General features: G+C 45.1%; 2 protein-coding genes across 2 annotated transcripts in view; both read right to left on the bottom strand.

The window, feature by feature from the left end:
- The window catches only part of LOC149345177 (uncharacterized), a 138,484-nt gene that overhangs the window by 54,918 nt on the left and 60,118 nt on the right, over window positions 1-23,448 (bottom strand). Inside the window, exons 8-9 of the mRNA XM_089546486.1 lie at window positions 18,104-18,419; window positions 1,274-1,429 (exon numbers count right to left, since the gene is read on the bottom strand). Coding sequence (XP_089402612.1) covers window positions 1,274-1,429; window positions 18,104-18,419 — 472 coding nt within the window. The remainder of the gene's footprint in view (window positions 1-1,273; window positions 1,430-18,103; window positions 18,420-23,448) is intronic.
- LOC149345178 (uncharacterized) lies at window positions 10,711-14,460 on the bottom strand. Its single transcript, XM_089542818.1, has 6 exons — window positions 14,240-14,460; window positions 13,345-13,509; window positions 12,658-12,760; window positions 12,139-12,234; window positions 11,010-11,743; window positions 10,711-10,756 (listed from the first exon to the last, which is right to left on the bottom strand). The coding sequence occupies exons 1-6, from the start codon at window positions 14,377-14,379 to the stop codon at window positions 10,711-10,713; spliced, it is 1,284 nt and encodes a 427-aa protein (XP_089398944.1). The 5' UTR covers window positions 14,380-14,460.

Below are 23,448 nucleotides of genomic sequence, written 5' to 3'. Positions count from 1 at the left end.
TTTTAAGAAAGATAAAGGACTAAAAATTAGAGCAAGAATGTAAAATACCACCCAAAATTTGAAATACAAAACATTTATTAATAAGTTAGCTGCCCACCTAATCGCTGATTATGCTTAATTGTTGTGGCAACGCCATGACGTCGCTTTGCAACCACTAACGAGCTTGAGATAAGGGGCCGAACTACTCCCATAAACTCCCTGGTATTTGTTGGCCAGCGTACCGACTCTTGTTTTACCGCTGCCTCACGTTACGACTAGCAGTTTTATGCTACTTCCCACGCACAATTGAACGCAACCGGCCACCTAATTGTGCAACATTGAAGGGAGTCACAATCTTTGACCTGTAACCGCATCACTGGGCAAGTTGGTCTCTCATTCTACGGGTACCTGTACATAGAAAGCGATGCATCTTAAGGTCTGGACGGAACTGCCTCGCTTGTTGCTTGAGTCTTCTGCCTACATTCAAATGCATTCTATTTCAGTTATTCTAATTCTGTCCAAATTCTATTCTATTCCTTCGTTGTTGGTGCAGGTAAGCACTACTTTTCACCTTACTGGACTCCATTTCGTATTTTTCCGCCTTTGATGACGTCACACCATTCTGTTCAAGCGCGAGTATTGTAACCCCCTCTGTGGGCGACGTTGGATTGCCGTTTCGATAAGCGATCTAATGCTTTCGCATTAAAATAAACAAATGTCACCGGTCGAGGTTGCAGTCGTCTCACGGCATTCAAATGCATTCTATTCCTATTCTCTCCTAATTATATTCAAATTCTACTCGAATTATAATCTATTCTTTTCTAGTCTCTGCAGTAGGAAGCACTAGTCCTGCTTAATTGTAGTTAACTTTTTGCGTTTTTCTGTCTGATGAAGTCACACCGTTTCGATGAATCGTGAGATTTGTAAGCCGCCTTCTGGGCGACGTTTGATTCAAAAGTGTTGCGAATTGGGTGAGTTGGTACCAATTCATGCTTTCTCCGCTGTGGCGCCACAAGGACAAGGACGTAGACGGAGTGTCGTCACTCCGAGTACCTCCTTGTTGGTGTCAGAGCAAGAAAAGACGTCTGATTCTGGTATCGCTGAGTTATCTAATGTGTTCGCATTAAACGAAACAAGTTTGACTCTGCCATGCACACGCATGGTAACCAGACCGGAACACGTTAATCAATAATCAACCTAGCTATACGGCCACTGCACGAAAAAGGCCGCGTCGTGTTAACACTATAGACACAGAAGCTGGTGGTGGCGCGAGAAGGTAGTAGAGTGCACGTGCCTTCCGACGCGCACTTCGTTGAGCAGCAGCGGCAGGTGTCGGATCAGGTACGCCGGGTGCAGCACCTTGATGACGGCCACGCCCCGGACTCCGCTGGTGCGGAAAACCTCCGAGTGGGGGCCGCTCTCGCAGAGCTTTACGCAGCCGTCCGCGCCGCTGCGCGAACAAAGGGAGAGTCCGGGGTCAGCAGAAATCGGAACGCGGAATCAAGGATGGCCTGATTTATCTATTTATTTATGTGTACTTCAGCACAGTGTGCACTGTGGCAGGAGTCAGTTTAAGGAAAAAACGCAAGGCACATATGAGAGTATAATATACAGCGGAATGCGAAAATGTACTTTTACAATGAGAATACACAGAGATATTAGTGTAAATAAAGGAGAAAGCTGCAACTGACCAGCCGGGGCAAACGGAAGCCATTAGACATTTTGGGTGGTGGTTTAAAAACTTGGGTATGAACATGAGCTAATGAATCCAGGCCATGGATTCAACTCTTCGATAGAGCGGGGAAAAAAGAATTGGCTCTGAAAATATTAATACCTGTGCAGTGGAGTATCAAGTTTAGTTCCACATACCTCCTCTTTGATGATTTTGGCGCAAAGTTAATATAATTATAATTGTAGCGAAAGCTTCACTACGGTACCTCGGGTTTTCTTCGCAGCGCTTGCTGTTCGCTTGCGAGTCTGCTGAACATTGCTTTAGTCTTCTGCATACTAATTTTAGACTCATCGTTTTCTCCGCCTCTCTAAGTCATTGATCATGCTTTGCAGTTCATGTCCTGAGTGACTTAGCAAGGCAATGTCATCAGCGAATTGCAGATTACTTAGATATTCTTCATTAATGTTATCCTGAAAACAGGCGGTGAGCAGCACTGACGAGATTTTGTCTCCCTGCCTGACACCTTTCCTAATTGGATTTTTATTGCTTACTTTATGCTAGCCAATGGTAGCTGTGCAGCTGTTATAGATATCATCCGGTATTTTTGCATAAAGGTCATCTACACTCTGATTCCGGAATGCCTGTATGACCGCTAAGGTTTGGACTGAGTCCAATGCTTTCTCATAATCTATCAGGACTATATGTAAGGGTTGGTGATATCCTGCCCATTACGCGCCAGGCTTTGCAGCGTGTTTTCGAAAAACTGCTTCGGTTGGCGTAACCACTGTTGAAATGCTTTTCGCACTGGTTTTTGCAGTAGCACGATCGGTACAAAGAATGGCTTTTGTCAACACTTCCAGGCGAGTTGGCCATATTAAGACATAATTATGTCTTAATGTTTTTAATAGAAGGAATTCGTAAATATGTATTTCTTATAGTAGACCAATGCGCAAAAAAATAAAGACTGTGGATGAACGTATGCCTCTGCACTAGTAGTCGAAAGGAACGCATGCTAAACGGTCCTGCCCAGCTTAGTACAACTGCAAGCTGAGGTACTGGGCACCCGATCTGGGTCAGCTATCGGCGACGCGATATCATGAAACAGCTCTCTAATTGGGGAGATGAAGCAGAAAATCGCTGCATGCGCCTCCCGTGGCCACGGCGAGGCGGTGAGTGGCAAGAGTCGCACGTCGTCTGTTCGAGCAGGCTACGCCTCACTCTGGTCGGAAATCGAAGTATTTTGAGGGTAAGCAGCATGACATCTATCTGCTCAGATTTAGGCGGGTAAACAATAAAGACAGGCATATATGAAGTTTTTGGTCTTTGAACGCTGACTGACGTTGCAAATGTTCCGCACGTGCGCTGCTGCTTCACTGGAACTAGGGTGCCTCGATGGCAGCGCCGCTTTCAGGGTGGAGACATCGCTCTAGACGGAGGCATGTTGGGCCCCACTCTCCCGTTCGGCTACATTGGAAACAATGTGGTGGCGGGCTCTTTCGAACAGAAAACTACCTCTACCGCGTGAAATTCCACAAATTTGGTGGGCTCCCAAGGCAGGGTGGTGTTATAGGTTGTTTGAAAAGTGAATCAAAGTTAGTTACGCAAAAAAAATATCTTCTTTCGCAGCTAATCTGCTTTGAAACTTGGTGTGTTGTGAACAGTCGTTAACTTCTCACAACGGACGTTGCATATTCGAGTGGAATCTGTTTACCCGGATGCCTTACATTTCATTACTTTGAAAACAAACAGGATTATTTCGAGCTGCATTTTCATATCCGCCAAAGACTGCCATTCAAACAGCTTTTCGTTCGCCGCGAAGTCCAGTGCAAGAAGTTTTCGAGGATGAAACGTTAAAGTTGCGCATTATAACTCCGCCCAAAGCAAACATTGTTCTGGAATGCAAGCATTGCGCATGCCTTGCCCCGCATACTTTCTGTTGGTTTACAGCCGTCTCACCTGACCTGTTTTTCCTATTTTTTTCCCCGCCCACTTCTCTAGCAAAGCGAAATGCCGCTGCCCTTTTTTCAACACAGCAGACTCTCATACTTTGATCTCAATTTCAATTTATTTCGGACATAAATACACGATGTGAAATATGTCCACGAGGTAAGGCAAAAGGAGACTCCTGTGTCTCCTGACGAGGCCTTCATCCCGGACGTACACATCTGACAGCTGGCACAGAATCACTAAAAGTTTGTTGGACATGGACACAAAGAGAATCACATAGCTAACTACACAGGTATGCACACAAGAATGAACACATATGAAGACATTGGAACAAAATTAAGAAGGTTATACAGTTACTAACAATCTTTGCTCAAGTATTTCACAAGGCAACAATGCATCAATTTCAATCACGCCACAAGGTAAATTAGTGGAAACTCAATGGGACATCAGGAGAAAGCTATTATACATTTGAAGGAAGGAGAAGTAGCTTCACTTGTTTTTTAAAACGTGGCATCGTTACGTTTTCTTTGGAAAGTGTAATTAAGTATGGATATTCATTACAAAACGCAATTATCTGATTCTGTATAGTTTTAGTACCATAGTTTGTTCTTAGTATTAACCCCGTCAATGAAGTAGTGCGTAAGTTGTATGTTATGTCTCTGTTTAAGTATGTGTTTAAAAAGGCGGTATAATCAAGTTTAAGTTCGCGGAAAATCAATGTGGCTAAGCAAAATTTATGGAGCTGTGGAAATGGCAATATGTTTAACTTGTTGCACAGGGAGTTTGTTGATGAGGATTGATGAGAAGATATCATTTTTAAGGCTCGTCTTTGTAAGGAAGAAAGACGCTCAGAGTCTACCTCGTTGCACGTTCCCCAGACTAGATGGCAGTATGTCAGGTGAGAGTGGATAAATGAAAAATACAGTTGTTTCCTAACACGTAACGGCAAAAAAATCTTTTAATCTGTATATCATGCAAAGAGATGTAGATAACTTCACTCGGATATGATTTATGTGCCCAGACCAACCAAGGTCAGACCTGAAGAAGACTCCTAGAAATTTAAATGAGTTTGCAGGCATTATTTTACAATTATTAATGCTCAACTTTATGTCGTAGAGTAGTGGTTTGTTTTTTGGACGAAATATTATGAACTGTGTTTTCTTTACGTTTAAGTTAATCTCATTCACATTAAGCCAAATGTGAAGCTCGTTAAGCCAGATGTTAGCACGCTGCTCTATCAAGTGAAGGTCTGCGCCTGTAAAGAAGACGTTAGTGTCATCGGCGTACATTGCAATGGCAGGGGTAAAAGGAATATTAGCAATATCATTGACGTATAAAAGAAAAAGCAAGGGCCCCAAAATTGATCCTTGTGGGACTCCAAATTTTATATCCCCCAAGCTTGACCTGAATTCGTGAAGCTGTGTATATTGCACTCTGCCTGCAAGGTAGCTCTCAATTATTGAAAGTGGCAACCCACGGATGCCGTATGCGGTCAACTTTTGAAGCAAGATTTGGTGCTGCATCACGCTCACAACACGAGCTCACTTCAAGCAAAGAAGTGTAGCCTAATGGGTGAAATTGCGTATACTTTCGCCTCGATTTTGCATGTTTCGAGCGTTCCCCGCTCCTTTTCTTCTCTCGATTGGAGAGGCATCATTGTGCAGTAGCCTCAGTACACATAGAACCTTCGGCCCCGCGCTGTCAGAAGTCACATGTTTTGTCCCTACCACAAGCGCGTGCGCCAATGACGTAGGCCGGAAAAGCTGTAATCGTCCGAAGTTGATTGCGTCATGGGAGGCGAGGATTAGAACTTGCCAGGCCACACCTAAATTTGCATAGCGCTTCCTACAGAACCGACGACAAAGACGTTTCCAATAAGGCATCCATATTATTTAGGCCCACCGTGTCTGAGCTCTCCTCAAGGATTTTGTTTAATTTATTCATCTTCATGTCACGAAGGCATTCTAAACCCCAACCCCGCAATCCGTCTACTTCTTTTCGCGAGCTCACCACGAATATCCTGGCGGCGTACCTATACATTCTGGGCGTCAGTAAGCAAAGTCGCGACTGCGTGGCGCAACGCAATGAGCCTTTTTTATCCACTACAAAGCAAACAGGCTCGTTTCGTCGCCTTCACGCAGACACATCAATAAAAAATTCAGGGGGCACTTTGACTGTCTAAAGTGCGTAGAGGCGAAAGCGTTTTCCGCACCACTTTCAGTGCTTCTGTGGCACTGGTGGCGTCACATGTAATTGCGTACTAATTACTAAGTGATGACAAATCACTAATTAATGGTTAATCACTGATTAATGCCTGAATAGTAATTAACTGCTAATTAAGCTTAATCTTAAGCTTCGCCTTTAAGAGTGGAACGCGACAGCGTGTTGTAGCGCTGCCAGGGAGTCCACGGAACGCCACCACCCGTTCGGCGCGATGCCTTGCCGTTTCAACGCAATGGTTTTTGAGGAAAGGAAATGGCGCAGTAATTCTCTGTAATCTCGGTGGACACCTGAACCGCACCGTAGAGGAACAGAGGAAGTGGCAGTGAAAGAAGAAATACGAAGATGGCCCGTAATGAAGAAAATGAAAATTGTATTTGAGGAAAGAAAATTACGCAGTAACTGTCTCACATATCTCGGTGGACACCCGTCAAAATTCAGGGGGGGGGGGGGGGGTGCACTTTTTTGACCTAAAGTGTGGTCACTGAGGTGTGTGGTTAAGATGTTAAGCTTCGCCTCTAAGAGTGGAACGCGAGAGCGTCTTGCAACGCTGCCAGGGAGTCCATAGAACGCCATCGCCCATTCGGTTCTACGCCTCGCTCGTCGGAAAATTGGTTTTTGAGGAAAGGAAATGTATTTCTCTCTCATATCTCGGTGGACACCTAAACTTCGCCGGAAGGGAAGGGAGGAGGATGGCAGTGAGCGAAGACACCGTATTCACTAGACGTGCCTTTGTTCATTCCAAACCATCGAGCTGGCATGGCGGAGTGGATAGCATGCTCGTCTCGCACTCCGAAGACCGGGGTTCGATTCCCGAGCTCGACCAATTTCTTACTAGGTTTTATTTATTTATATGGCCTGACTAGAGAAGTTAATTAGGCTAATTGGGTAATTAAGCAATTAACTAAGCTCAGTACCACTTACTTGGAGCATCACGCGCCGAGCACCGCCTATAGGGGCGCCACTGAAAGCCGCCTCGCGGCCGCCGCAGGAAACACAGACGGGGCACTTTCCCCGGCTTCCCCATTGAAGCAGCAAGCATGGCCGAAGTTCGCGCATGTGATTTGCCGTTTGTGCGGGTGCGTGAAGACTATTTCTGCGGAGACAGCCTCCGAAAAGGAAGTAAACTGTTTGAAAGCGGACATGTGTTTGACGTCGCAGCTGTATGGGACGACCCGATCCGCATTCGTGCAAAATGCTTGCCGCAAACAAGTGTCACGAAGCCCGGCTACGACGTGGAGCTGATCGTGAGTACATCGCCTCATTTTGTGGTTTTAAATCAGTGTTTACGCTTAAGCGATGTGTTTCCAGAAAGGTCTCATAAATCCACTTTATTTTTCTGCATTGTGCAACTGCGTGGTGCCTGCCTCGCACGCCCGATCGAGCGGCCAGCAATGAAGGCGCGCGCGACAGACGCTTCGGCGGTACGCTTGTAAACAGGCGAACATGCATAATGCTGATCGGCAGTGGTTTTCGTCGCCTTTATTAAATTCGGCAACGCTGTGATGTGTCGTTGAATTAGCGACAGAGCATCACTTATAGCTACAAGTATGTTTGATATGTTTGATGTAACGCTAGTTTGTGCGGAGCCCGCTTCACTGCACGCTGTCTCCTCTCGATCTGCGTTCTGAGAGTAGTAAAATTGTAAATTGTAGATTTCGAAGTCTCGAAGCGGCGCACGGGCTATGAGAGATGCTGTAGATGAGCTCTCTGGATTATGTGTGGATTATGGGAAGAAATGAGTATGGTAAACAGTAAACAATTGTTTTTGCAAGAGGTAGCTTCTTGTGTTGTCGGATTCTGTCTCCCGAAGCTCGCTGCTCGCCTTGCTTTTTCGCGCTGCCTACGCGCGTAGGTCATATCACAAGCCGAGCTTGGTCGTAAAAATAACGCTTCCTCGTATCGAGTAATTGCTGCCGCGCTGGCTCAGTGGTTGTGGCGCTCGGCTGCTGACTTGAAAAGGCGCTAGTTCTATCCTGTCCGGGGCGGTCGAAATTCGATGGAGGCGAAATTCTAGAGGCCCGTGTACTGTGCGATGCCAGTGCACGTTAAGGAACCCCAGGTGGTCGAAATTTCTGGAGCCCTTCACTACGGCGTCCCTCATAGCCAGAGTCGCTTTGGCACGTTAAATCCCCATAAACCATAGATTTGTTACTGACGAACTCAACCTGCAAGCAACGGGATTGTTTGCTTTCGCGTAATTAGAGCCAACGCTCTAAATTAACATGCTTTGATTCAAATTCAGCTTAAAATGTTTTTTTTTTATTATTATTGACACGTACCAGAGCTTGCCCTCGAGGATGCAATGTGCACCTGCAAGGCAGGGAATGGAGGCCGCTGCAAGCATATAGCAGCAGTTGTGCACTATGGGAATTGCACACAAAACAACTCGTGTACAAGTGGCCCAAGAAGCTGGGGAAAGCCGTCTGTTAAAAGTCTGGGCATTTATAAAAAAGGAGCCTGCCTGGACAGCTTCCTTGGACGAGCAGTGGAGCAAGTTGTTTATTTGCCACCAGCTGCTCCACCTGTTCAGGATGCAACGGCAGTTGCTGCACTACTTGATGGACTGTGGGGTGAAGACTGCTCACTGGTTACAGCAATTGGCCACGAGCTCTCTGTGAGAGTGAGCGAAGAACCTGAAGAGCAAGTGGCAGCCCTTTCACCGACACCAAGTGTCACTCGAGGCAATGTGCGCACTTCAGCACTGCACCGTTGTAGTGAACCATGGAGCAACACTGACAACGAAATGGAGTTTTACATGGGGCATGTAATGGCAACACGACAAGAAATTGCAGACATAGAAATGAAAACACGAGAACCCAAAAGGGATGTGAGCTTCTGGAAAAATATGCATGCCACTCGCATTTCTGCTAGCAGCAAGGCACACACCATTCTGAGGTCCAGGCGGCAACCTGCTCAAGTGGCTGAAGGGCTTTTGAAAGAGAAAAGTTTTTGGTCACCAGCTACAGCCTACGGTATTGCCTTAGAAGCGGAAGCAGTGACATTATTTGCCAGTGAGGTTGCTGCAGAGGTTCACAAGTGCGGCCTATCTGTAATGTTAGAGCAGCCATGGCTCTGCTGCACACCTGATGGAATTGCCTCTAAAGAATCAAAGGAATTTTTACTAGAGGTAAAATGCCCTTATACATGCAAAAACAAATCGATTGTGGACTTTGAGAAAAAGGTTTGCAATGTGCCATACTTGATGTTCAGTGGTGCAATACTGGAACTGAAGAAAACACACATGTATTTCACCCAAGTTCAGGTGTCACTGTTTGTGCTGGGACTCGAACTATGTTACTTGTATGTGTATTCCAAACATCAGCAAGTCACCGTGCAAGTTCCTGTGGACAAAGACTTTCTGTGCGCATCTATTCCCAAGCTTGAGAGATTCTATTTCTCACAGTTGCTGCCCGCTTTAGCAAGGGTAGCAAGCAATGGGGCATGTTAATTCGGACACAAAGAAGCATGCTTAGTGTCAGAGGTTTTATCATCACCTTTATTAAATAAACACATTTTCACAGTTCACATCAATGATTTCGTTTTTTTTTCGTTACAAGCAAGAAATACAGGGTTCATGCTGGTTTTCAGCCATGAAATTCAAGGATCTTCAAGGACTTCCAAGGACCCCCGACTATTTCTTTCAAGGACTTAGCAACACAGCATTTTATTAAAGAAACATTTCTTACATCTCATGTATCTAGCAATTATTGCACAAGAGACTTTTAACGTAACAAATAAACCTCTCTTGAGGGCCGTTTACCAATAAAGAGTTGCTAGTAAGAGCGGCAACTGCGATAAAAACAAATTTCTGCCGTTTCTACCCGCAGCTGTACCTCGCATCTGTCCCGCGTCTGCAAGCTTCGCTGTTGAAAATGTCGTGGAACTTGACCGCATCTTTATTTTATTATAAGCTGATGAATTTGACATCTAGCCTTATGAAAAGCACACCTTTCACTCAGCTCTGGCCACTTTAGACGTGCCGTTGGCTGCGGTTTCAGTGCGAAACAGGCTAGGCGTACCAACGACTACGGCGGCCAAGCAGCAGCGTAGTCCATCGCCAGACGTGCCTGCGCACGGCATCATTTCGAAAAGATTGGCACCTGAGCCAGCATGCTCAGTCTTTGCTCGAAATCATTCTAATAACAAAGCTGTTTTGACTGTTCTGGTGCGAACTTTATGCATGTATTGGGAGCTAATCTGTGCTTGATCACTGTTGCCTGCATGAAGGAATATTCCCTGCATGGAGGCGCAGCTGTGAATGACGCCGAAGCCACTATAACTTCGCTTTTTTATGGTGGACAGAAATTTTTCACAATGGCTTTAGGTGCATCCTGCGTTGCATTAGCGGAGCGACGCACGTGTGCCTGCTGTGTGCTCGTGAACTGTTTATGTCACATGTGTAGGCTCCCTACGCTTACGCCGCACCAGGTTCCTGCCCGAACCACATTCAGATTGTGTCTCTTTTCGCTTTGTGCCCAAACCTTGCTCTTGGGGCAGGTTACGGGGTGACGGAAGCCATGTGCGGCGTCGGGCGGAGACAGTGGGGCTTCATCTGCATTTACGCAGAGCTCTTGCCGAAGGGACGGTGATCAAAGCCACAGAGGTGCAGTTCCGGTAAAGTTATCTCCAAAGGGTTAATTTGTGAAAAAAAAAGAAAATTTAAAGGATACTAGCATTTTTTAACGGCCGTCTCCCTCATCACACCAAAATTCAAGGGTTTTCAAGGACCCCATGAAAATTCCCGGACTCTCAAGGCCCTTAAAAACACTTCTTCCAAATTCAAGGGTTTTCAAGGTTTTCAAGGACCCGCATGGACCCTGGAAATATGTGTTCAATTCCTTGTCTCAATATGATACATGCACTGCATTGATGACCTATAAAGTTGCCATCTATGGCTGCTCTTTTGGCTGCTCTTTTGGCTTTGGCTTTTGGCTTCTGAAGATTTGTGAGCACACCACACATGTCAATTATTTTTGCAGCATGTGGAACCAAGTCTGCCGAGAGTTTCTCAGAAAGTATGCGATAAATCTTCATTCTTTGGATACATCGCTCAACATGTATCCTTGCAGTCGCAACCTTGTAAGTTTCAAAAACTTCTTCTCTAGTAAATGGTTCATTAGGACGGGCAAACACTGGCATATGAAATTTAACACCACGGTCTGCCAGCTGACTTCTTATTTGCGGAAACCCCTTGTCGGCCAAGTCAATGTCACCTGGGTTCAAAAGATGTAATATTCCACTATCTGTTGTTATTAAGGAATCTGTGGCACGGCCACCATAAGGTCTAGACAGAAAGCTAATTATTCCACTTGGCGTGATGCCAACAAGAAACTTCACTGTATAGCAGCCTTTGTAACTAGAAAACATGAGAACTTTTTCATGCACTGTAGTTGGCGCAGAGCAAGGGACCTCAGTGCAATCAATTATGACTCGACACTGGCTGTAGTGTGGCTTGAAGCAGTCTGGCATCATAAGTTCATTTGTTGCCTTTGAGGGCCAATATATGAGGGGTCGCATTTTCTGGTGTAGAATATTTAGGACGAGAAAGAAATGACGAGAACATGTTGTTCGATGAATACTAAAAAAGACTGCTAGAGCTGAGTATGATAAGTTTAACTTAATCTTCATTAAAAACAGTAAAAGCTTGTTTGATGTGCTCACAACTTCAGCATGCCGTTGAGCATTCACAGAAGCAAGCAGGATATTTTGCAGCTTGTTAAATACTGGAATAGAGACGCCAGCAATGGAAGTCAGAACTTCTGCCCTTTTTGGGGGGTTACAAGCTGCCACACTCTGGTACCCAGTGAAGCCAGAAGTAGGCACTGTGTCAACCACATTCATTGGGTCACAAGCAGAGTCCCTAGTTTCGAAAGATGTGCCTGATGCTGCATCCCTGCAGCTTTTCTTCCAAGGAAGCACAGCCTGTTAGAAACAGATGAAAATTAGTTTTCAGTGCTACTTGCGTGCATGTTCCAAATACCAAGAACAATAAAATAAAAAGGGGGTACTTGTTTTTGTGAGAAATGTGCAATTAAACACGATTTACTTTAAAAACTTTATAACAGAGGACAGCGAAAGATAGGAAAAAGAGATAATAGAATTTAGCAAACTATATTTTATTTTGCTTGGTGTATCATGCATGCACTCCACTGGCACATGCAAATGAAGCTATAAATATGCTACCACAATGTAAACGAAGCTGTTGGTTGGTCCAATTGCTCCGTATATATGCTCTTTTGACCATGCACGGTGTGCACGGGAGGGAGAGGAAAATGCATCAAGCACATTAGTTGCAGTGGCAGATAAATGGCACTTACTTGTGTCTCAGCATCGCATCCTGTCATACAGCATAAAAAAATACTTGGCAAGTCACTGCTTGAAGCCCATGTGCAAGGGTCTGTTTGTGTTTCCACCTGCACAAATATACGAGCGTAGTGTAAGCTGCCACACAATTATACCTTTCCTGCTACTTGCAGTCAAAAGTGCAATGCAGTGAAACCAAGCTTCACATCGGCAAAATAGACTGAGACAGAGAGAAAAGATCTGGCTGCTCCGCCCCTCACAAACTGCCTCATACTCTGTCTATGAGCTCCATTCTGTTCTGACCTGTCCTAGCTGCCTTGAACCCTACACAACCCTTTAAAGCAGGCTGGATACTGAGAAATATTGATATGTATATAGCCGTGGGTTACGATGATCAGCATGGGTAAAACACTTTCCTTGAGGAAGGAATGCCAATTAATATTAGAATGATATATATAGACAGCATGCCTCCCCTTTTTTTAATTTGCTGAAAACAAAAGATTGCTTGTAACAGTTGGGGCAGTGATGCATACGCTCCTCTTTGTGAGCTCCAAACCACTGTGTGCAGAGCATTCTTCCTCCGGAAGGTCTGCTGGAGCAGGATCACTGGTTGTTTGCAGCTCACGTGACCGCAACCTGCAGTTGGTATATTGGATTCAAGGTGTAGTTGCCCCTTACTAAGGGTTTTTTATATAAGCAAGCAGCTAATTAGCCATGACAAACCTGCAAATTTGGCATGCTCTTAAGCACACTTGGAGAAATTTCAATGTGTACTTTTGTCTGTACTGAAAATGAGCCACAACGTAGTTAATATTGCCCCTTTGTTTCACTCTTCATCTCGACTTACAAGAAGCCTCACATATGGTAATTTTTGATTTTGGGGATATTAGACTGGTGTAAAGCGTTCTCAAGTGGACCAAACAAATTTATAAACCATTATCAGTAGAGCCACGGCAGCCGGTGCGAAGCATTCAGTGACACAAGTGAACAAATGCAAAGCAGCTGAGTAAAGACTGGAGACCCTGCCAGCCTGATTGCTCACCTCTTTATGAGCCAGCTGTGGTTCAAAAGCTCAAATTAAATTAAAAGGCTGGCATCACAGAACTTTTGCCTCGTCTGTCATCATGCGAGAAGTTTCACAACATTATGTCATGTAATTACCTGACTAGCATTACCAAGGTTGAAATGAAAAGCAGCAAGGCAACCAGAAAGCGAATTACCTTTGGTACCTCTCAGATGACCCTGGGTTCGAGCATCTGTAAGCAGTTGGAAATACTGTAGGTAGGTATGATGGGCTCCTCGGGTCATTTGATTTTTCGCCATTCACGAAATGCTGGCTGCAGAGCCTGCTGTTTTTGGTAGGCTCCCAAGGGCTCCCATCTTTGCTAAATTCGAAAGAAAGCAAAGCAAACGTGCGTCAACAAATAAGCTGTAAGAAGTGTTAGTCAAAAACGAATACAGGCGATTATATATTTAAAACTGTCCACGAACTTACAACCAGCTGCTTTCCGATTACATACAAACAAATGCAAAGATAAAGCAAGGTGGCCTGAAGTAAAAGCCACAATCATGACATATTTTCCGCGTAAGAATCAAACCACCACAACACTGTTACACAGCACAAATATGCTGAATTCATGCCAGCTATAAACCGCAATATTTGCGCAGATAGGAAAGCCGCAGCATGCCAATTCCGCAAATACACGCAGCGAATGATATTCCGTAACAAAGCGAAAATTTGAGCCAGCTGTGCAAAATCCAGAGCGAGTAGTATGCATACAGTAGCAACGCTTCATAGCTTGCGCGTCGCTAAACACACAGGTGCATAATGAGTTCGGAAACGATCTAGAGCCACGCGTGAAACATCATGCGATTCGTGCTGCGTTCGCTGTGATGAAAAGCGCCGTGCACAAGACGCGCCATAAACTATCAGTTGAGCCACGTGAAAAAGCGAGCAACTTTCTTTCGCATACAACTATGAAAACAGCAATCAAAATGAACTGGCGATGCTTGACAGGGCATACACAATAGCACCATTAACATTTCATAGCCGCACCGTGAAAGCGCTGCAGTAAATATTACAAAAGCAACGAGACGCGAGTAGCTAGCACTCACTTTTTTCTCCGGACGGCGACGATCCACTGTTTTCTTCGCTCCTGTTCGTAAGGGCGGCCAGGAAACTTGTAGAAACGCGTTCCCGGGGAGCTTTTGTAGCTGTTCGAGCACCCCACTACGCAACAGTTGTTTTTAGACATGGTCCAGGCTCTAAGAGAAGCATATGCACCGAACGAACGCGATTTTCATGCGCCAGAACCTCGACTGCGTAGAAACGAGATGAGAAAGGCCCGGCGGAAGCCCCGCTTGTGTTTCGTGAAGCCGCCGACAGGCGGCGCAACCTCTGCAATGCTCAGAGCGTATATGGTCCCTTCAATTAGTTGCATGGTTACTAGCCAAAGTACAATTGGCCCCGTTTGAAATTGGCGCACTGTGACGTTACGACCGTTTCGACCAACTGAAAAGCGTGACATTCTCTGTCGACAACTGCTGATTACAACGATGAGACATTAAAGGCTTTCGCCTTAAAATTCGCCATGTGCGTTTCTGGGCAGGCATTTCCTACAGTTTACGTTTTTTTTCTTCGCCTCTCTTTATGGCAGTTGCGGGGATGAGAGCTTGTCGGTCCTGTTGACTCGTCCGTGTCTTTCTGCGCGCTTTACGTCAAACGCTGTTTCAAACTAGCCCAGTCCTTTACCATAATGAGAGATGACCTTGCTCGACTATTACTGAGTGAAGCGACAGGCCTGCGTAGTTTGGAAACCAGAGCCTACGGTTCCGCGGAAGCTAGGAAGGCGGTCAGCGTTCCTCCCACTCCCCTTTTTAAGTTTAGTTTGGCAGAGAAAATGCGATTCAAAAGAAGTGGTTATGAGAGTCTCATTTGGTGAGGTTACTTTATGAATCGGTTGCTTTTAATGATTTTTTCTCTTCAAGTTTTGAAAATAAAAATAAATGTGTCAGTTAAATTTGTCCTTGTATAAGGCTACTTAGCAACTACGAAACAGTCTCATCGTATCATCGATCTACATATAGTCAACACCGTTAAGAGAAAAATTCAACCGCCTGCATGATTCTTTTGAGAAACAAGCAGTTGATAAAGTATGAGCAATAGGTTTCAGGCATGTTAGAGACAGTGTCGCGACGGATCGTTTGGAAGAGAAATTTGCCATTACTGCATGGAGTTCTCCGCATATGGTGCAGTAATAAGACGAAGGGATACCAAAGAATGCTGAAAAAGCGGGTGTTAATTACGCAGACATAATTGTATTCGGCAGGCCATTCTCCGCGCTGCTAGCATACCTGAGAAAACTACAGCTATGTGAACACTCCTTATGTTCGAACAGCAAATGCAGCATAATTCTACTAAATTCGGCGACCATGACACTCCAAATTACAGCTGCGAAGCAACACCAAATAACCACTGTCCCTTTTCAGTGCAGCCAGTGAGTGGAGAACATAGCAGTCCGTCATTGCTTTTCGGTTGCTGTTTGGTTAGAGCGACTGCACCATGCATAATACACACTCAAAAGTGCCAGAAAATTATTGCTACGAGCGAAACAACTATGTACTGCATATTTCCAGTTTATTCGCATTATTCCAGTCGCCACGCAACCGCCTACAAACCACGCCACACGCATAGCGCACTGCACGCGACCGGCGCGTGGGACCCAACATGCCGCTGTGAGGGGGAGACGGCGGCGCGGGTTGGTACAAATGGTGTCTCCAACCTGAAAGCGGAGGCGCGCGGACATCATGGCTTCCTAACTGGAACGCTAGCAGAATCGGCGGAGGGGTATGGCCCCCTGAACACGTGCTGCCCCTAGCGGCGGCGCTTCCGGCCAGACTAAGTGGACGCTCTTTCGCCACAGCACGGCCACGCCGACGGATCACCTCTCTTTCTTCCACCGCGGTTGGATACATGAATTGACAAGAGGCACAAAGTAAGTAAAAATACAGATCATGTCATGGCTGTCTGAGAGTCCACTGAATATATCGAAATATCAAGCTAAGAGATCAGTAATTGAGTTATCATCCACGCGAGTGAGATTAGCAAAACTAGTAAACGGATAGGGTGGTTTAGAAGTTGGGTGAAAGAGCGAAACTAAAACGGTTTTATGATGTGAGAGTAGATGAATGACCTTAAAAGAGAAATCTTTTTCGGTTATATCAGTGCTTCAGAACACTGAGTTGATGGCAGAATACAACCTTGTTGCTCCCGAAACAACCTACGTCAGTCCAAAGGACAAAGGAATGCTTATTAGTTCCCTACAAATTGCTATGTCATGGCCTACTCCAGACATTGGTGGCTAATGCGTACAAGGAGAGTGAAATTATTGCATGCAGATACATCTCGAAGCTATGTTTCTCTCGATCGTGAAAGCTGAAACAGCAGAAAGAGCATTAAGGGAACAATCGGGTTAACAATACATAAAAAAAATTAGAATCAAACGATTATTTAGGTAAGCTTTACAGCACAATAAGCCTGTTTCATGGAGAGAAGGCAAAACTGAGAATCATAAGACAGACCTGATAAGCAGTGCCATACCGCCAGCGCTACCACAATTCCTCTCTGATAGCAGGGCAACAAAACATGGTGGGGTGAACTCAGAGCCTTCACTACCATTATGCAGCAGTGTCTCTGTAATGAGAATAACAAGGGGGAGGGGGATTAAGTAGATATGCGAGACAATAAATCTGGAAATTTTTTAGCAATACTGAGAGCGTGCATAGTCAACAAACTAAGGGTATGAAAACGGCCAGAAGAAAGTCAGGAAGTGGATGAGGCGGAAGTCGAAGAACCAAGCTAAGAGGAAACAGGCTGATTAAATGCCTTTCCTAATGAGTTCCAACTAGTCTCCCAAGCTCTAAGGAACCTTCACATATCGCACCTTCACGACAGACCCGTTGCTCTGAATAGAGACACGCGTCCCACATTTTTTTAATTGGCCTAAACTTTGCTGACACATCTTGGATAATGAAAAAACCTGAGCCCTTGAGTTTCGATATGGTGCTGAAGTTATCTTTAAGTTCTCAGCAAATATACATGTGACGTTAGTGATCAGTGTCTGATGAGAGTCACTGGTCACATCAGCAAAAAAGAAACTGCCTTCGAATAAATTAGGCGCTTACACGCAATGCATGCGCTGTGCAGAACAGACTCTAAACTGAATATTATGGGGGCTATGGGCTGAAACTTTCCATACCTGCATAGTTAGCCCACTTCTAGATGAAGCCTCATGCATAATCTTACTGCTGCAATGCTTATACATGCTGCATGTGTTCACAAGAGTGAATTTTGAGTTTTGTTAGGTACAGATTAGGTGAAGACAAGTGAACGGTGAGGTAAGGTTTTTAAAAAGAAGCCTGAAAAATTAAAAGCCAGCTATAGCTGCGTGCGTTCATCACCGTTAGCGTTGTTTTTGTCGGTTGCGCATTATTAAACGGTGAAATGCAATTACACAACCTGATATTGTTTCTTTTCATGTACTGCACCTCGCAATATGATTGTACTGTACTTTCCAGCCTTTTATTTTGCTCTGTGACAAAGATGCCGTTCATATCAATCTTTGTTGACATTATGACAACTGTAAATGAATAGCGCCTGGGCCCCTGTCAAGCTTGATTTCAGCAGCTTATTCTGCATGCCCTCGACCATCATGCACAATGATGCAAATACAGTCATTGTATTATTGCAGATTATTCTCATAGCATCATGGAGTATGATTCTCTACCCTTGCAAAATGGAAGGCCACAGCAGGCCTAGCTCTGTCTCTCCCAATGGTCATTTCCTGGATTTTTTGTTACGTTCACTAATTAAGAAAAAAAATCACAATACACTGAGTTGTGCTTAACAATTTGCCTGTCGCATATGACCATAACCGCTTAATGTGTAAGTACTATTTCTAAAATACACGATGCGCTCACATGTCCTGCAGCATGGCGTCGAAGGTGAGGGGCACACGGTGCTTGCATTCACCGAGGAGTTCTCCGAAGACCCTCTCTGACGACGGACCAGGAAGCAGTTGCCCAACGGGCACAGGCGAAAGCGGGTACGGCATATGCATGACAAGCTGCTGACTGGTAACAGTGCTGCTGGCCGAATCACGTGTGTTTCTCTCATCGGGCGAAGTCAGCGGCGGGTAGGCTGAACTGGAACTCGCCGCGGTAGATGGCCCGGTGGCTGGAAGAGGCGCGTAAGCGCTCTCTTCCGAGGACCAACATCGCTCCGTTTCGGGGACACCTGCGCACCAAAGAAAGCGGAACATGGGTCGGAATATGTGGGATGGACAAAATTTTTCATTGAGTTCCGTCGAGAAAAAGCAGATCGTCTAAGCCATATGTTGCCTTGTGTGGCTAAGCCCGGCAGCAGCGGCAGCTTTTTGCTCACATTGATGTCCTATAGTGGTTTTAACTATGTCATTGTTATTGTCCAGTTTTTCTCCCAGTTTTGCGGTACTTAACCCTTTCGGCCCTGGCGGTGTCAATTGACACCACAACACACGTCTCAGTAACAGAAGAAAATACTATTAATTTTTCATACAATAGTTCCTTAGTGATCCCTGCTGCTATCGACATCGCTGTTCACGGACTTCCATTGAGCTTTGCGGTCTAAGGAAGAAGGAGCAGCAGCATGGGAGGTATGGAGTGAAGAAGCCGAGGTGTAGCAAATTTGTTCATTTTTATCTCGCTAACCATTCGGTCTTCTGCGCTCAGATTTTTATATGTTGTGTGAAACGCCCATCCAAGCTCACATTCCCGTCATAAATATTACTGAATGCGTAGACGCTGCATTTGAACACTTTTTTGACATGTGCGATTTTGACACCACCAGGGCTCAACGGTTGCCAGCGGTGGCCATTGAGTGATGATGGGACATCTTTGTAGATTAGAATCTGCTAGTATTTTAGCAGATGCACCTATACTAACCGCCTTTTTGGACTGCTGACATGAATGTTCATTACAGAAAATGGACAAAATCTTAAAATTTGCTTTTTGATGAATTGGAAAATGGAAATTTTTGCGATCATACATGGTGAATATTTGGATTGAGCCTGGAAATGACCATGCGGATGTCGGCGAATAGCAACCGGACCAAAGGAATAGCGAGAACAAATGCACGCCTGACCATGCGCTTTTATTCCTTTTTTTTAACCTCTCTCCTCCTCCTGTGAGCTGTGAGCATGGACACTGAGCTGCAAGAAGCGACCGGGGTATTTACACTGAAACTCGCGCTCCGCAGCTCGTGCAGCACGTGTGGCGCGCCCTCGACGCTCGGATCAATGCAGCGTGTTCGGCTGTGTTTTCTTGAGAAGGCGTACTTGGTGTGCTGATCATCAGCTTCTGCTTTCTCCCCGGCCGAGAGATATCTTGAACTCATAAGCCTATGGATGAGAGGGAATTTCCTGTCACCTGTAGGGAACAGCATTCGGTCAAGACACAGACACGACGAGACTATGTTCCACTTTATGAATTCTTCTATAGCAAACAGCTGGTTTGAAAACAAGTTCAAGCGAGATGCAGTGTGCCGCGCACAAGCTTAGAACTTAGATTTGCCGACCTTCGCGCTGGGCGCTACGGAAGTGCTTCGTGAAGCTCGATAGAGGAGGGCGTAACAAATTCGAGGAAAGCCTTTATCTTGGCCACAGTTGCCTACCAGGAAGGCTACGCAAGTTTTGAACATGTGAGCTGCTGACGTAACGTACACAAGCTGGAACACAAACCTGGCAGGAACAAGAACGCGGAGGTATGATACAAAACGCAAGGTAAACAGGAGCGAGCGGAGTTCTTTGTGGAAACTCCGAGATTATCTATCCCTTACAAAGTAAAAAAAGCTTCTTTATAGGTCTCCACACTGCAAGATAAGAAATTTTTTCGGTAATTTCTTTCTTGTGTGTTGCGGTTACTAAAAAGGTCCCACTAGCATTTTACACCCATTGAGCCCTGATGTCCGATTTTGACACCGTACCTGTAAATCGATTAATACTCGCACCACAAGCTTTAAATTTTTACTGCGTGGTTATGGGGCCTTAGGCACTGTAAAAACGCGAAGCAAAAAAATCTACTGCCGAAATAAAAAATAAAAAAACCAGGGCCGAAAGGGTTAATTTAAGTAGCGCAAAACTGGGAGAAAAACTGGACACTAACAATGACATAGTTAAAACCGCTATAGGACATCAATGTGAGCAAAATTTCTCTAAAAAAACATGCCGCGCCACTATTTAGCATTGATCAGGATAAAGAAATGCCATTCTAAATTGACGTTCAGAATTTAAGAAATTTTAGGAGGCTACCCAGCACCTCTGGTGGAGGTGCTGGGTAGCCTCCTATGTTCCGGACACCCCCTACAAGTCGCGACGCCAGCCCTTCGAGTCATTCACCGGAGGACTTGACTCCAGTCTACCACGCAGCCTCTTGGAGCCTCCAGCCATGACTTACGCCGCAGCAGTGCGCCGTCGTGCACCTCGACGACGGCACCTAAGCCCCTATCGCCATTAGCCTGCTGCGCTGGAGCGCCGCCCTCTCGCCCCAACTCGCCCGTCCTACGAGCGTCGCACACGGCCTAGGAAATGCGACGAGTGGAGAACACCCGACCAGCGCCGCCAACTATGCTTCCACTGCGGAGAAGCCGGTGACATTCTCCGGTACTGCCCATACAGGAGAATGGGCATCCGAGGATTTTCTTACGACGCCCCACGACCCCGACCTGGCCTGCGACCAGCCGCAATCGAAGCGTTCTTGCGTCGGGAAGAATACTCATCGCCGAGCAGCCTATCTCGTTCTCCGTCACCATCGTCACCGCGCTATGTAGCGCTACGCAGTGCGTGGACGCTCCCCCAGCCTCCGAAGGTTGAACTGAGTAAAGCAGCCTCTGGAGGTGTGGTTGCTTCTGAGCGCAAGGACTAAGATCCTCCATCGAGAAAAACACAAGACTATGCCTCAACTACGACGAGAACTACGACGACCCCTACGTCGACGACGACCCCTACGATGACGACGACCCCTACGATGACGACGACCCCTACGATGACGACGACCCCTACGACGAATATTTGAATATGTGCGTAATGGCGCTTTGCTTCAGTCGTCCTTTCAACAGTACCTTAGGGCAACAGTCTGTCTGAAAAATTATCAGACGAAGCAAAGCCAGCTGTCTAAAGCGCGTTCATAGAATTCATTTGCTGGTACTATGCTGTATTCTGGCGAATATCATAAACTCTCGATCTCCCCGAATGAGAAGAATTCAGGCAGCAACACATATCGTATACATTAGGCGGTGAATGCTAATCCAGTATTTTTCTCATCGACAACGGAAGCAGAGTGTTCAGGCTGTAAAAGTGGCAGCCGACACTTGCTAGCTTTTTGCACACGTGCGACAAATTTGTGTTTTGTGGACCTTCATTATATATAATAATTCTAAGAGAGTTCGCATAATTGACGCGTGGCAGGAAAAAGAAGTGCATTTGGATGTTTGCAAAAATATTTAAGCATTATTTGGCGTTATATTGAGAAGGCTACTAATCCACATTGGCTAGCTCTGTTTTAATTCATTATCGGGTACTATACTAGCCTTTTGAGACAGCCTGCGATGTGAATAGCGTGTTCTGGAATGTCCGAGGGAGCAGTATAGTAACTGTAAATACGAGAATCAAGGAGCATGTCATCCACATATTGATAAATCTGCGAATATGTAAGGGCATCGGAAAGGTCACTAACAGGATTGAACAGGACCGGTGACCACATAGAGCCTGCTCTGTACACGCTCTGATATTATCTTGGAGTGATCTGGCAAATTTCTCCACAGCAACGACAAGAACGATCCTCTAAATCTATAATACCTAACCTTGTTGCAGAGTATTTTATGCATACCTAAAAGAATATTGGAATTTATTGAGAAACACATCTTAGCCAGAGAACAGCACGGTTTCCGCACAGGTCATTCTACACGAACAGCACTACACTCAGTGAAATAAATAGTTAACCATGCTTTTTAAATTCAAACAAGATTACTATACCATATTACTTGATATTAGAAAAGCATTCAACACTGTTAACCTTGATGTTTTGTCGCAGAAACTTGAGAATTACAGATTTCGTGGACCAGGCGGAAATTTTTCTTGTAGCGAAGCCTACGAGACCGCATACAGTTCGTGCAAATCTCAGATCTCCAATGGGGGAGGTAAGGATTAGGGCTCCGCAAAGATCGGTGCTTGGCTCCCTATTTTTACCATCTTTGTTAATGATTTTCTCAAGAACTTAGGGCGTGAACAAGCTATCCTATATGCAGGTGACACGGTCCTACTAATATCACAGAAGTCAGCTAACAAGGCGGAATCATTGGCCAGTATTAGCCTTCAAAAAGCATAACTTGGTTCAGTAATAACAAACTAGAGCTGAATATTAAAAAAAAAGTTCATTGCTCTGCCTGCTGACGCAAATCAAGCCCCATAACATGCTGCCTGCATCTCGATGGAATGCCCACTGAAAGGGTCCAAAGCTAAAATTAGTTACGAATAACTCCACGAAAATCTACACTTGGAGCCTCACATAAACGACCTATGCAAAAAGTTGACCTCTGGCTCTTATGCATGGATTAAAGTAGAAAAGCAATTCGAGAAGCACATATTAGGAATGATATATTTCAGCGTTTTTTCATAATCATTTAACATACTGTATTGAATCCCCGAGTTTCACCTTAGCATCGTACCTAACAAAAGTTAACATCCTCCAGGAAAGGGCTATCAGAGTAATACTGTCTACACCGAAAGCAAAACTGTCCATACCTCTGTTTATCGAATTAAGTATAACGCCCTTAGACATTGTTCGCGATTACAAAACGGCCATTGCTGTCAACAGAATAATTAGAACGAACATTCCGCATCCCTCTAGCGTATTCATCTTTCCCAACGGCGACGCTAGGCGGGCACAAAACAACAACTTTAATTAACCCGTAGTCATAACATGTGCGGGAGGTTCTCTATCTTTCATCAGGGCTAAAATATGGAGTAACGTTTCGAGTAGCCTGAACTCAACGCTGAACTTTGTGTCAACACTAAAAAGGTACCATCTTAGCAAGGAAATCAACGCACCAAACTAAGTACATGTTTTTCGAACCATTGCTCCATAAAGTGATTGTTTTAAATTTGATAATCTTTTTAATGGATCCATCAGTAGCCATAGCTGCTAAAGATCCAGATGACTGTGCAGCACTTTTTGTAATATTTTGTGTAAATAACAATTATGATTCTGAAAAGTAATTTTTCGTCCTACCT

The sequence above is a fragment of the Amblyomma mixtum genome, chromosome 5 (assembly GCF_055824585.1).
Source record: "Amblyomma mixtum isolate Tamu chromosome 5, ASM5582458v1, whole genome shotgun sequence".
In the NCBI taxonomy this organism is placed as follows: Eukaryota; Metazoa; Arthropoda; class Arachnida; order Ixodida; family Ixodidae; genus Amblyomma; species Amblyomma mixtum.
Note: the sequence above shows the minus strand (reverse complement) of the source record. Positions and strands in the feature narration are given on the sequence as shown.